The sequence below is a fragment of the Canis lupus genome, chromosome 10, assembly GCF_011100685.1.
Source record: "Canis lupus familiaris isolate Mischka breed German Shepherd chromosome 10, alternate assembly UU_Cfam_GSD_1.0, whole genome shotgun sequence".
Classification (NCBI taxonomy): domain Eukaryota; kingdom Metazoa; phylum Chordata; class Mammalia; order Carnivora; family Canidae; genus Canis; species Canis lupus.
In genome coordinates, this window is record NC_049231.1 from 7,429,761 (window position 1) to 7,445,113 (window position 15,353).

At 40.7% G+C, this 15,353-nt stretch overlaps 1 protein-coding gene and 1 long non-coding RNA gene across 36 annotated transcripts in view; one reads left to right on the forward strand and one right to left on the reverse strand.

Annotated features, from left to right (window-relative positions):
• LOC102156006 overlaps positions 1-15,353 on the forward strand; it is a 119,104-nt gene that overhangs the window by 72,277 nt on the left and 31,474 nt on the right. The gene's annotated exons all lie outside the window — the stretch shown is intronic.
• Positions 1-15,353, reverse strand: part of C10H12orf56 (chromosome 10 C12orf56 homolog) — a 112,736-nt gene that overhangs the window by 69,249 nt on the left and 28,134 nt on the right. For 21 of the 22 annotated variants that reach the window (XM_038549904.1, XM_038549907.1, XM_038549897.1 and 18 more), the window contains 2 exons: positions 12,190-12,352; positions 2,458-2,524 (listed from right to left, as the gene is read on the reverse strand). In XM_038549904.1, coding sequence (XP_038405832.1) covers positions 2,458-2,524; positions 12,190-12,352 — 230 coding nt within the window. The remainder of the gene's footprint in view (positions 1-2,457; positions 2,525-12,189; positions 12,353-15,353) is intronic. The other variant, XM_038549888.1, reaches the window with a different exon arrangement.

Consider the following 15,353-nt stretch of genomic DNA (forward strand, 5'->3'; position numbering starts at 1 on the left):
AACCGTACCTCAGGTTATGCAGCTTAGAAAACTCCTATCTGGGGATCCCTGGGTGGCTCAGTGGTTTAGCGCCGCCTTCGGTTCAGGGCGTGATCCTGGAGACCCTGGGTCGAGTCCCACGTCGGGGCTCCCTGCATGGAGCCTGCTTCTCCCTCTGCCTGTGTCTCTGCCTCTCTGTGTGTGTGTGTGTGTCTCTCATGAATAAATAAATAAAATCTTAAAAAAAAAAAAGAAAAGAAAACTCCTATCTATCTATCTACAATTTTTGTTTCCTTTAAAGTAAGCTCTATCCCCAACGTGGGGCTTGAATTCAAAACCCCAAGATCAAGAGTCGCATGTTCTACTGACTGAGCCAGCCTGGCGTTCCAGGAAACTCCTTTTTATTTTATTTCATTTTTTAATGTCTTTACTTACTTATTTCAAAAGAGAAAGAGAAAGAATGAACAGGGGGAAGGACAGAGGGAGAAGCAGACTCCTGGGTGGGAGGGAGTCCAACATGGGACTCAATCCCAGGACCCTGAGATCATGACCTGAAGAGAGCTGCTTAACCAGCTGAGCCACCCAGGTACCCTCGGAAACTCCTTTTTAAATTTACACCCAGACTTCTCTCCTGCCTTCCAGACTGAATTTCTTTTTGAAGATTTTATTTATTTATTTATGAGAGAGGCAGAGAGAGAGGCAGGCTCCCTGCGGGGAGCCTGATGTGGGACTCAATCCCAGGACCCCAGGATCACACCCTGAGCCACAGGCAGATGCTCAACCACTGAGCCACTTGTGTGCCCCCCAAACTGAAATTTTAACTGCTAGAGAACCTCACAAGCTGAGGCCTAACTAGGACCTCAAGCTTACCCTGTCTAAACCAGTACTTGTGTTTGAATCCCTCTGGTCATCCTTATTTCCCTGAAAGGCATCACCTTGCAGTAACCCCAGCTTGAAAGCACAGTGGTTTCTCTCCCATCTCTCTCATGTTCAGTTGCCAGGCTTATAGATTTTGCCTCTGAAATATCTCTTCCATCCATCCCTTCTTCTTTACATTTGCCCAATTGAGATTCTCATTATTTCCCACCAATCTCTGGTTTCTCCATGCTTCAATCCATTTGAAGCACAGCTGATTATTTGTCAATAGTTTCCCCATAACCTATAAAATGATGTGTAAAGTCTTTACCTGGACTCTTAAGAGTCTCTAAAGCAGGGGCCCAGTTTTACTTTCTAACCTTATAACTGGTATTCCTGTTCTCTCTTTATTTCTTAAGTTATTTTATTTTTTTATGTAAGCTCAATGCCCAAAGTGAGGCTTGAACTCAAAACCCCGAATCAAGAGTTGCATGATTTACTGACTGAACAGGCCAAGTGCCCGCCCCTCTGTTCTATTTTTAAATCACTATGGACTGCTTACCTTTTCTAATACATATTGCAGTTTTTCCTGCCTCTGTCTTAGGTTTGGTTGTGGGTTTTTTTAAGATTTTTTTAAATGTATTCATTTGAAAGAGAGAGAGCAAGCAAGCAAGAGCCTGAGCAGGGGAAAGGGTTAGAGAGAGGGGGTCAGAGGGAGAGGGAGAAACAGAATCTGCAATGGAGCAGGGAGCCTGATGTGGGACTCAATCCTAAGATCCCAGGATCATGACCTGAGCCGAAGGTAGATGCTTAACCGAGTGAACCACCCAGACGCCCCATCTTAGTTTTTATTATCCCTTCCAGCTGCAATATCTCCATCTCCATGCACACTGTTTTTTTCACCAGCTGTCATTCTGATATCCTGATTTCTCCCCAAAACTGAATATGACCTTTGCCCTCTTTAAATCTCTTTGACAATTTGGTCAAATTCACTGATGACACTTAGCATATGTACTCTGTATTAGCTATGTTTGTGTAAATATACATCAGCTTCTCAAGGACAGAACTATGCCTTACTCATTTTCCTGTTTTTTTTTACAGTGCCTTATATAGTGCCCTACACAGAACAAGAGCTCAACAAATTTTTTAAAGATTTATTTATTTATTTATTTATGATAGACATAGAGAGAAAGAGAGGCAGAGACACAGGAGGAGGGAGAAGCAGGCTCCATGCCGGGAGCCCGACGCGGGACTCGATCCCGGGACTCCAGGATCGCACCCTGGGCCAAAGGCAGGCGCCAAACCGCCGAGCCACCCAGGGATCCCCTCAATAAATATTTTTTTTTCAATAAATATTTTTTAATTTAACTTTAATCAGTTATTTATGTTGTGAAATCTACAGATTCCATTGACCTGAGAAATATTATATTTTACTATTTAAACTAACTAGATTTGAATTTAGAAGAAAGTTCTCCTAAAATATCTTCTTCATTATTGTATATATGAAATAAACAAAACTCGGTCCAAAGCCATCAGTAGAGAAAAAGCATTAAAACGAACAAAGTGAGGTATAAAATAAGTTTTGGTCAGCAAGTTAAAAACATACTCTGAACAAAATCTCACCTGAGAGAGGATTCATTCAAATTTCTGGGCTCTTTGCCACTCCAAGAGACAGGGCCATTAATCTCTTCTTTGAGCAAAAAAAGGAAAAGAAAAAAAGTCATTTAATAATTAATTACATAATTTTTTAAAAGATTTTATTTATTTATTCATGAGAGACACAGGGAGAGAGGCAGAGACACAGGCAGAGGGAGAAGCAGGCTCCATGCAGGGAGCCTGATGTCGGACTTAATCCTGGACCTCCAGGATCATGCCCTGAGCCAAAGGCAGATGCTCAACCGCTGAGCCACCGAGGCGTCCCTTAATTACATAATTTGATTGAGTTTGTGAAGAAGTTACAGTTACATGTAGTGATTTGATGACTGTTCATAAATCCTCACAAAAACTTGCAAGTCCTGGGACTCCTGGGTGGCTCAGTTGGTTACATGTCTGATTCTTGATTTCAGCTCAGGTCATAATCTCAGGGTTGTGAGATGGAGCCCCACATCAGGATCCACGCTGGGTTTGAAGCCTGCTTAAGATTCTTGCCCTTTCCCTCTGCTCCTCCCCCACTTCCCTCTAAAAAAAACCCCAAAACATAAAACTTGCAAGTCCCAAATTATAAACTGGGCAGCATGACGGAACAAAGGGAACCTTGGCTTGATGTTAAAACATGTGTGTAACTTCGGACTCTTGTAAAAAGTTACTTTACAATTTACAAGCGTTTTACCAGTTATTTTATCACTCTGGACTTAGTATTTTAATTTATAATAATGAAGATGGTAATTCTGTGAATGAAAATAAGGTAATGTATATAAAAAGGACTCATGGGTGCCTGATAGAGTAGTTATGCAATAAACATTAAAGTAAAAATCAGGGGCTCCTGGGTGGCTCAGTCAGTTAAGCATCTGGCTTTGGATCAGGTCATGATCCCAGTGTCCTGGGATGGAGCCTCCCTGCTCTGTGGGGAATCTGCTTCCTCTCCCACTCCTCCTGCTTGTACTTTCCCCTGCCCCCCCCTTCATCAAATGAATAAATAAAATCCTAAAAAAGAAAATGAAAATCAAAGAGCCAATCATAACTTACATCAAGAAAACTGTCATGTCCTTCCAACTATGTAAGTGTATTTTGTTTATTTGGAGGGACAAATAATAATAGTATCTAATAAGTATTCTGAGCAGGAACCAAACTTCCATTTCCATAAGCTACTCCAAGAGGTCAGTATTATCCTCACATTCTGAGCTCCAGTGGAAGCTCAGTGTTCCCTGTGGCACCACCTCCCCATCGCTGCAGAAGGGTTGGAGTCATGATTAGTGATGCCTAAGCAATACCTAGAGCCAGAGAGGAAAAGAGAGAAAGCCCTGCTTCCACAGAGAATTCCTTTTAGGAATTTCCCTGGTTCTGTCAGCTGCTTTCTTTCTTGGGTTGCTTGCTTCCCTTTCCACCTCCCTTCCTTTTGATTTTTCCAGGGTTTTTTTTCCTTTTTTTTTTTTTTTTAAGATTTTATTTATTCATTCATGAGAGACACAGAGAGAGAGGCAGAGACACAGGCAGAGGGAGAAACAGGCTCCCTGTGGGGAGCCCAATGCGGGACTCGATCCCAGACCCCAGGATCACGCCCTGAGCCAAAGGTAAAAGCTCAACCGCTGAGCCACCCAGGCATCCCAGTTTATTTTTCTTTTAAGGTAAAATATACACAAAATGAATTAAAAATCTTAAGTGTGCTTTCACAGAGTTTGACCCCCTTTCCTTTTTGAACTCCTCTGCGTAATTCTCTTTCACTCCTGTGGGTCTGAGAGGAGCCCAGGGCACCTCCATGCTTAGAAGAAAGAATCCTCTCACCTCAGAGAGCTGAAGGTGATCCTGGAGGGGGTCAATAAAAAGATGGCAAAAAAAAAAAAAAAAAAAAAGGATGGCTGGAAGCTGCAGGCCATTCTGGCTTGCTCTGGTCTAGACTGAAGGAGTAGTCCACACAGCCCCCTTGAAGTCCAGCAGAGTTCATCAGATTTGGGGATCACCTAGGGACTTGAGGCAAAAAGCCTGATAAAAGGTAGGAAACTGAGAGGTGCCTGACTGGATCTGTCAGTAGAGCATGTGAGAGACCTAGGGACCTTAATTCCCTAAGAGACTCCAAAATCCTTCAATAGATTCTCTTTGGCGTTTGATCTTGGGAGTGTGAGTTTGACCCCCACATTGGGTATAGAGTTTACTTAAAAATAAAATCTAAAAAAAAAAAAAAAAAAAAAAAAAAGGTAGGAGACTGGAACTGCAGGAGATAACTGTCATTTTATCTTTCCAGTGCCTTACCTTCTATGAGGAGCTGGCCTCTTCTACAGTATGGGTGCCCCATACTTTTTTTTAAGATTTTATTTAGTCATTCATGAGAGAAACAGAGAGAGAGGCAGAGACATAGGTAGAGGGAGAAGCAGAGTCCAATGCGGGACTCGATCTCAGGACCCCAGGATCATGAACTGAGCCAAAGGCAGACGCTCAACCGCTGAGCCATCCAGGTGTCCCCTAGAGTCCCCCATCTTTAAAAAAAAAAAAAAAAGATTGCTCTATCCAGTAAAAATAATGATGATTCAGCTCCAGTGCCCCTCACTTATATGCATTCCTTCCAAAGTCGTAGGAGAGGCCTTAACAACATGTGCACATGGTCAAATGTTTTTATAAAATATGTAGAAGGAAGACATTTCAGCCAGTCATTCAAGACCACAGGCCCTTCCCACTTGAGTTTTCCTTCTGTCTCACTTCCTCTCTTGGGAGTATCCATAGGCACTTTATGTTTGTGATTCCTTCTGCCCATATTTCTTGGAAGTGCTGCAGTCTTTTTGATGTGGGAAATGAAGACAAAAGAAAAAATTAAATTTCCTTACTGCCTACAGCCCATTGACAAGTCCTCTAGGGATTCAGTGGACTTGATGTCGATACTTTTTTAAGGGCAAAAGGCAATCTTAGCCTGACACTCCTCCCCCCACCCCCCCTCCCCCCGCAGGATCCTGTAATTCTCCTTTAACATATAAAAATTCCTTTGGAAACCTCCTTTATCTCCATCCCCCAAGACATATGTTGGCAATCATCCCCATAGCATAGGACCCACCAGTATACATCTGAAGGGTCTTCTTAGAGACTCCTACTATCCCTAATGCCCTCCCTACTTGAAGGTATACATTCAGTCACCCATCACAACCCCAGGGCAGCTCTTCTGCCCCATGGGTCCTGTCCCTGTGCTTTAAAAAAAAAAAAAAAAAAGAATTCTTTCTTGACCATTTGCTCCAACCCCAACATTTCCACATCAATTGTATTACGTGTCTTGACTCTTTTTTAAAAAGGCTCTGCAAACTGTGTGAGTTTTGGTCCTCAAAAAAATCTGGATCCACCCCTGTCCTAGCCATAGCTGGCTGGCCTGGGAGTGGGCTCTGTGTCATCCAAGTTGGGCTGATCAATGTCCTTCTAGACTTAGGACATTTGGACATGAGAGGCAGAGCTAGGAGTCTTTGAAACTGGCCACACTGAGAAGAAGGTCCCTCACAGGTTGTTCAAGCCCAGGAACAGGCCACTGGGTTTCTGGTCTTAGACTCTTGGGTTTCTTCTGTTCCCCTCTTGATTCCCTAAGAGACTCCAAATCTTTCAATAGATTCTCTTTGGCATTAAGGTAGGCAGAGTCAGTTTTTTCTGCTTGTAAGTAAAAACAAAACAAAACAAAAACAAAAAACCTCTACTAGTTACATAAGCTTAAGACCTCAGTCATCATAGACACTTCTAATAGTAGGCATTTCACAAGTGTGGGTACTAATGGTGATACAAATAATGCCCTTGATCATTGCTGGAATTAAGTAGAACATATTAGCACGTGTGGCACAGAGGTTGGACGGCTTGAGCCTCTTGCTTCAGGACTACATATTACAGACTATTTGGGAGGTGAACCACAGGGGTCCTGGGTATACAGCAATACTTCGTCAGGGAACAAGCATTTTGGAGGAGAGCTGGGAAGAAATGGAGCACAGCACTGTAGGCATCCTGGAAGGGGGAAAGAAATCACTGAGGCTTTTCTGTTTGGGAAGCTGGTATTACCTACACAATCCACCGAAGTTGAATTCCAAGTTGGAATCCAAGTTCACTAACCAACCATGAACTTTTTTTTTAAGATTTTATTTATTTGACAGAGAGAGAGAGAGCACAAGCAGGGGGAACAGCAGGCAGAGGGAGAGGGAGACTGAGCAGGGACCCCGATGGGGGGCTCCATCCCAGGACTCTGAGATCATGACTTGAGCTGAAGGCAGTTGCTCAACCGACTGAGCCACCTAACCCTGAGTGCCCCTCAGCCTTGAAGTTTCTCTTTTTTGTGTGAGTCCATTAAAAGGTTATGACAGAAAACAACTCTACTGTCAATGCCCCTGCCCCTCTTTATGTTAGCTTTAAATGTCATTTGTAACAATGGTATGGAGAATCTTAGGATCATCTATGACCTCCACTGAGAAATGAAGCACAACTTGATCTCCGTTTCTACATCGGGTGGGAGGGTCTGGCCTCCTAGATGCCAATAGCCAGGGCCTGGCAGGTTTAGGGCCATAATGACAAGAGAGTCTGAATACAAATAGATGATAGAGTTTTCTGCCGATGTTATCTAGTGTGCACGCAGCAATTTACAGTCTTCTTCAGTAGCTTAGGTATGAAATCCTTCCACCATTTAGCGCGATGGATATCTGATGACATGTTCAGTAGTGCTGGTCAGGAACATTTTTAGAAAGGACACTACCCAAAAAAATGCAGTGCTTTAACTGCAAGAGGTCTGATTACATTTGTCAAAGTCCTATTCCTATGGGGAAGACTGCCAAGCCTAGGTAAAAATTAACCACTAAACCTGAGAGATTCATCAGTCCCTTGTTTTAGTTTTCTTTTTTTTAATTTTTTTCTTTCTTTTTTTCCTTTTTTTTCTTTTTTTTAATAAAGATTTTTATTTATTCATGAGAGACGCACAGAGAGAGGCAGAGATACAGGCAGAGGGAGAAACAAGCCCCCCATGGGGAGCCCCATGTGGGACTCCATCCCAGGACCCCAGGATCACACCCTGAGCTGACAGCAGACGCTCAACCACTGAGCCACGCAGCTGCCCCTTGTTTTAGTTTTCTACTGCCTCAATGATTTCAGAAAAGATGTGGAATTTAGGTATAAAATAAAATATTATATATTTACATTTATATGAAATCTAGTTCAGTTTATGTGTCATCAGATTACTATGTTTCATTCTGATTTGAGGATCAGTATACTTCATGTTATGCCAGTGTTTCAAAATATGCCACTAAAGCCATAGTCTTTTCTACGCATCTAGAGCTGCGGTGACCAGTTCTTTAGCTACTAGACACCTGTGACTATTAAATTAAAATGCAGTTAGTAATACTAGTCACAGTCAAGTGTTCAGTGGTCACAGGTGGCTATTGGCTACTGCGTTAGACATAATTAGACTACATACAGAACAGCTCCCTCATTGCAGAAAGTTCTACTGGATAGTGCTGTTGATAGTAACTCAATTCATTCTAGAGCTTTAGCAGCTAACACAGTTCACCAGTGTCCCTCTTCTCCTGTTGGCATTGTTCCTTTAGAGTTTAATACAATCCTCTTTCATCTACATATAAAAAGTACAATCTGAAGTGCTATCTCTGACCCATAGAAGGACACATGTATATACTGTAGAGAAAAGCCTCTTTTTCTATATATCTCCAGAAAAGTAAGGCCTAATTAGGAATCCTGTTGACAATGTGACGATGAAACTAAGTATTTTTACTACAAACGATTTGCACTTTTGAGCTTCCTTTGTTAGGATAATAATCCAGTTGATTTGAGTGTGAGCTTCTTTGCCACATGACACAAATATTCCCTAGGCTTTCACCCAAGAGGTTTGGAGTAGTTCTAATAATTATCTTTATTTAAATGCTGAGCAGTTAATGTGTGCTACTTCTCTAGGCATGATGTCATCATTATTAACACTAAAGACTCTAGTGATGACTGTTGTCAAGTAGATGGTCAGACAGGTTTGAACCTTTCTCTTGCTTAGGGACCACATATTACAGACTGGGAGGTAAACCACAGAGGTGCTGGGTATACAGCAATACCTCACCCAGGGAACAAGCAGCTTGGTGGAGAACAGGAATCAGAGCACATTACCATTGGCATGCTGGAAAGGGGGACGTTTTTTATTGTCTCTTGTGTGCTGTGTATGATCCCTTGTGACAGTGGCAGTTTTGTGTTTTCAAAACTCCCTGCACAAACGTATCACATGGAAGCTTCAGAGTGGAAGAGAGGAGAGTGGAAGAGAGGTATAATTCTACAAATAGCCATGTGCATGAACACAAGATAAGTTTTTTTTTTAAAAGCATCTTCACTACTTTTAACATCATTTGCAAAGTTTCTAGGAATTTAAATTTCACAAAACTTCTACCCGTAATTAGCTTCTTTAATGTGTGTTTCTATCTTCTTAGACTTGGTGAGGGGGGAAAAAAGCCAAGACTAATTATGCGTGTGGACAAGGATAAATATGCATTTAAGGCAACCAACGCCAGTTAGGTACCCTAATTAGTGTCACAGGAGACCTGGTGAGCGACCAGGGATTTCATAAGTCTAATTACAACTTCTACAAACAGTTGCCATGCCATAGAGTGTCAGTGTGGAGAGGTGCTTGTCCATACAAACACTGGATAGTTTTCTCACACTTTGTGAGATCAACACTCTAAGAGCTCTGAGTCAGACTTGGAGTGAAGTCTAGTGAATTGAGTGGAATGGGCTGGTCTAGCTACCCTGGCTAGAGGCCAGAAGTGTAAGGGCCTATCCAGGAGCCCTGTTGGACCTCATTCTGCTCTTCTTCTATGCTAAGGATGCGATCTCAACAGCTGATGCTTTCCTGCTATGTGCCCAGCCTTGCCCACATTATTTCATGTACTACAACAACTCTGTGAAGCTGGCAATAGAGTCAAAGAAACTGAGGCTCACAGAGACTGTGACTTGTAGACAGCCACACAGCTGGGAAAGGTGGGAGCCAGGATTCAGATGTGGGCTTAGCTAGTCCATAGCCCATGCTCTTTTTCTCTGCTTTTTACCAACTCCCAATTATAGGGATTGATACCTTAAAAGGCTCCTTTAGATATGTACACATTTCATATACATATATAAAATAAGACCATGAAATAGTGTACTGCTCAACTATATATTCTATTTTTTAAAATTTGTCCTTGAATTTTTAAAACTTATTCACTAGAAACATTTAAGTAAAGCCCAAAATGTGAAACATAAAAGCAAGGAAGCTCTGGTTGAGCTGATAAGTACCAGGAGCCCTGATTCCTCATCCTCCCCCTTTCTCCCCACCCCACTGTGGATTTTCTAGATCTCCTTGTGCACAATGGGAAAATCTGCATCAGATGCTGAGCTCCCTAAAAACAAAATTAAAGATGGCTTTTCATCTTTTTATATAAGTATGAATCATAGTTCTTAGGTGAACAGGTTCCCAACAAATATTTTTGAATGAAGAGTGAATACTGTTAATAGCCATAATAAACCATAATTATCAGGGAAGAACCTTGTGGCTTCCCTTGCTTGTGGGAGCCCAAGATTCACAGAGATGACTATCAGGACTTTTCCTAAAGCCAACTTCACAATCATCCCAGTTATCCCCTGTACTTCTTGATCAGGTTTTTAATTAAAATTTGTGGTTGTTAATAAGGGTATTAAAATTAAACAAGAACTGACCAAACGGAATCCAGATTCTAACTGGTTCTTTATTTTTAAACCAATATTTAGTGAACACACTTCTCTCTTTTTCTTTCTTCTACCTCTTCTCTCCCTTTCTTCCTTTCCTTTCTTTTCTTTCCTTCCTTTCTTTCCTACATATCCTCATGTATAGCAGACTACGCCCAGGCACTATGCTGCTGAGAATGGATGGATCAACTCACTAATCATCATGGAATTACAAATCAAAACCACAAAGAGAAATGCCTGGCTGGCTCAGTGGTTGAGTATTTGCATTTGGCTCAGGTCACGATACAGGGGTCCCAGGGGTCAAGTCTGCATCGGGCTCCCTGTGAAGAGCCTGCTTCTTCTCCCTCTGCCTCTCTCTGTGTGTCTCTCATGAATAAATAAATAAAACCTTAAAAAAAAAAAACCATACACACAATGAGATACCACCTCCCAACTGTTAGGATGGCTATCCTTAAAAAGCCAAAAGATAGCAAGTATTGGTGAGGATGTGGAGAAAAGGGAACCCTTCCTTGTGCACTGTTGGTGGGTATGTAGACTGGTAAAGCCATCATGGAAAACAGTACGGAGGTTCCTCAAAAAACTAAAATAGGACTACCATATGATCCAGCATTCCCATTTCTGGGTTTATATCTGAAGGAAATAAAATCACTATCTCAGATACCTGAGATGTCTTACATACTGCCCTCTTCATAGCATTATTTACAGTAACCTAAGTGTCCAGCAATACGTGAATGGATAAATAAAATGTGTGTGTGTGTCGGGGGGAGGGTGTACGTGTGTACACACACATGCATGCACACACAATCTAATATTATTTAGCCTTTATTTTATTTTTAAAATTTTTATTTATTTATTTTTGAGAGAGAGAGAGCACGAGCAAGGGGAAGGTCAGAGGGAGAAGCAGACTCCCCACCAAGTAGGGAGCCTGACAGGGCTCAATTCCAGGACCCCAAGATCATGACCCAAGCTGAAGGCAGATGCTTAACTGAGCCACCCACGTGCCCCATATTTAGCCTTTAAAAAAGGAAAATCTGGAATGCCTGGGTGGTTCAGTCAGATGAGCATCCAGCTCTTGATTTAGGCTCAGGTCATGATCTCAGGGTCCTGGGATCAAGCTCCAAGTCTGGCTCTGCATTCAGTGAGGAGTCTGTTGAGGATTCTCTCTCCCTCAGTCTCTACGCACCCCTCACCCACCACTCGCATTCTCTTTCTCTTTCAAATAAATAATGACGAAAGAAAGAAAAAGAAAGAAGAAAGAAAAGAAAGAAAGAAAGAAAGAAAGAAAGAAAGAAAGAAAGAAAGAAAGAAAGAAAGAGAGAAAGAGAGAAAGAGAGAAAGAAAAGAAAATCCTGTGATACCTGGCTGGCTCAGTCAGTAGAAAATCTGACTCTTGATCTTGGGGTCATGAGTTTGAGCCCCACATTGGGTGTAGGGATTAGTTTAAAATATAAATAGTAAAATCTAAAAAATACAAAAGCCTACATTTGGGACAATCTAGATGAACCTGGAAGACATCAATCATGCTAAGTAAAATAAAGCAGATACAAAAGACAAATACTACAAAATCTCAGTTCATGGAAACCAAAAAAGGCAAACTCGTAGTAACAAATAGTAAAATGGTAGTTTACCAGGGGCTAGAGGTTAGGGGAAAAAGGTAAATGTTGGTCAAAAGGTAGATGTTCATTATAAGAGAAATAAGGTCTGGAAATCAAAATGCACAGCATGGTGACTATAGTTAACAATAATGGAACGTATACTTGAAACTTGCAAAGAAAATAGATTTTAAGTGTTCTCATCACTCACACAGAATGATAACTATGTGAGATGATTAGCCTGATTGTGGTAATCATTTCACAGTATATACATAGATCAAAATATCACCTTATATATAATTTTTATTTGTCAATCATATCTCAGTAAAGCTGCAGAGAAAAAAAAGAACATTCTTTTTTGTCTCATAAAGAAATGCATCTTTTCTTGTGTCATGTTAAGAAATATATTACATACCTTTTTTGTTGTCAGAACTGGCATGATGAAATGGAAATGAGAATTTCTTGATGCCTTTAGATTTTTCACACTCTTTTTTCAAAACAGTTGAAGAATGGATGATACGAATATGTTGGTTGGTTTCTCTATCTGGTGGACTCAAAAACTGTGGGTAATCATCAATCTGAAAAAAAAATTATGATAGAGCTGAGGACAAATACAACTGTTTATCTATCCTGTGATAATAAATCCCGTAAAGCTTAGGGCAAGTTTAAACTGCATTCTCTCTTTTTTTTTTTTTTTTTAAGATTTTATTTATCTATTCATGAGAGACACACAGAGAGAGAGAAGCAGAGACACAGACAGAGAGAGAAGCAGACTCCATGCAGGGAGCCCAATGCAGGACTCGATCCCCAGGCCCCAGGGATCACTCCCAGAGCTGAAGACAGATGCTCAATCGCAGAGCCACCCAGGTATCCCTAAACTGCATTCTTTTTATTTTTTTCCCTAGGAAATCTTTCCTCTTCTTGTGAAGTCTCTCAATTCTTCCTCTATTTGTTTTAGTCTTTACTAAAAATGCACTTAGCAACAGAACCCAAGAAGCTATTTACACTATGGGATTGCTAAATAAATAGTAACAGTGTTTTTGTTAAAATATATCCATCCCCATTTCATTTTGAAAATAGATTTTTTTTAGGGGCTCTGGGTGGGTCAGTCCATTAATCATCTGCTTTTGACTGAGATCATGATCCTGGAGTCCCCAGATTGAGCCCTACAGAGGGGCTCTGTGCTCAGTGGGGACCCTGTTTCTTCCTCTCCCTCTGCCTCTCCCATCCCTCAGGTTCTCTATCTCTCTCACTCACTCACTCTTTCTCAAATAAATAAAATCTTTAAAAAATTGGATTTTTTCCCTCTTTGCAGATGATATACTGTATATAGAAAACCCAAAAGACTTCACCCCAAAATTGCTAAAACTCAAATAGCAATTTAGCAATGTGGCAGGATGCAAAATCAATGCACAGAAATCAGTGGCATTTCTACATACTAACAATGAGACTGAATAAAGAGAAATTAAGGAATCAATCCCATTTACAACTGCACCCAAAACCATAGGATACCTAGGAATAAATCTAAGCAAGAGGGTAAAGGATCTATATTCTAAAAACCACAGAACACTTATAAAAGAAATCGAGGAAGACACAAAGAGATGGAAAAACATTCCATGTTCATGGATCGGAAGAATAAATATTGTGAAAATGTCTATGTTACCCAGGGCAATTTACACATTCAGTGCAATCCCTATTAAAATACCATGGACTTTCTTCACAGAGTTGGAACAAATAATCCTAAAATTTGTATGGAACCAGGAAAGACCCCAAATAGCCAGAGGAATGTCGAAAAAGAAAATCAAAGCCGGGGGCATCACAATGCCTAACTTCAAGCTGTATTACAAAGCTGTGATCATCAAGACAGTGTGGTACTGGCACAAAAACAGACACATAGATCATGGGAACAGAATAGAGAACCCAGAAATGGACCCTTAATTCTATGATCAACTCACCTTCAACAAAGCAAGAATATCCAATGGAAAAAAGACAGTCTCCTCAATAAATGGTGTTGGGAAAATTGGACAGCTACGTGCAGAAGAGTGAAACTGGACCATTCTCTTACACCAGACACAAAGGTAAACTTAAAATGGTTGAAAGATCTAAATGTGAGACAAGAATCTGTCAAAATCCTAGAGGAGAACCCAGGCAACACCCTTTTTGAACTTGGCCACAGCAACTTCTTGCAAGATACATCTATGAAGGCAAGGGACACAAAAGCAAAAATGAACTATTAGGACTTAATCAAGATAAAAAGCTTCTGGACAGCAAAAGAAACCGTCAACAAAACTAAAAGGCAACCTACAGAATGGGAGAAGATATTTGCAAATGACATATCAGAGAAAGAAAGGGCTAGTATCCAAGATCTATGAAGAACTTATTAAACTCAACAGCAAAGAAACAAACAATCCAATCATGAAATGGACAGAAAAGATGAACAGACATTTCTCCAAAGAAGACCTACACATGGCCAACAAGCACATGGTCCACATCACCTTGTATCAGGAAAATACAAATCAAAACCACGATGAGATACCACTTTACACCAGTGGGAGTGGCTAAAATTAACAAGATAGGAAACAACAGATGTTAGTGAGGATGTGGAGAAAGGGGAGCCCTCTTGCACTGTTGGGGGGAATGCAAGCTGGTGCAGCCACTCTGGAAAACAGTGTGGAGATTCCTCAAGAAGTTAAGAATAGAGGTACCCTATGACTCAGCAATTGCACTACTGGGTATTTACCCCAAAGATACTGATGTAGTGAAATGCTGGGACACCTGCATCCCAATGTTCACAGAGCAATGTCTACAATAGCCAAACTGTGGAAGGAGGCACAATGTCCTTCGACAGATGAATGGATAAAGAAGATGTAGTCCATATATACAATGGAATATTACTCAGCCATTAGAAACGACAAATACTCCCCATTTGCTTCGACGTATAGAACTGGAGGGTATTATGCTGAGTGAAATAAGTCAATCAGAAAGATGAGAATTATATGGTTTCATTCATAAATGGAATATAAGAAATAGTGAAAGGGACCATAAGGGAAGGGGGAAGAAACTGAGTGGAGAAAATTAGAGAGGAAAGACAAACCATGAGAGACCCCTAACTCTGGAAAATAAACAAAGAGTTGCAGATGGGGAGGTGGGTGGGTGGGTGGGGTAACTGGATGACGGGCACTAAGGAAAGGAGGGCACTTGATGGGATGAGCACTGGGTGATATACTCTATGTTGGCAAATTGAATTTAAAATATGTTTAAAAAATAAAAACAAATTTAAAAATAAATTTTAAAAAATGGATTTTTAAAAAAATCTCAAAAATTTATAATTAATTAGAATTTTTCTATGCAATAGATAATATCCATTTGGGGGGGAACAGTATACAAAGATTCTGTGAAAAAAAAGAAAAAAAAAAGATTCTGTGAAGACAAACATCTAGGTTTGAATTATTAGAAGTATCAAGTTCCTAAATAACTATCTCTTCTCTCCAAAGTGCTGTTTTCTATTTATGATTAGAAAGGAAAAGGGTCTCAATAAATACTTAAGATTTCTTTTTTTTTTTAAGTAGGCTTCACACC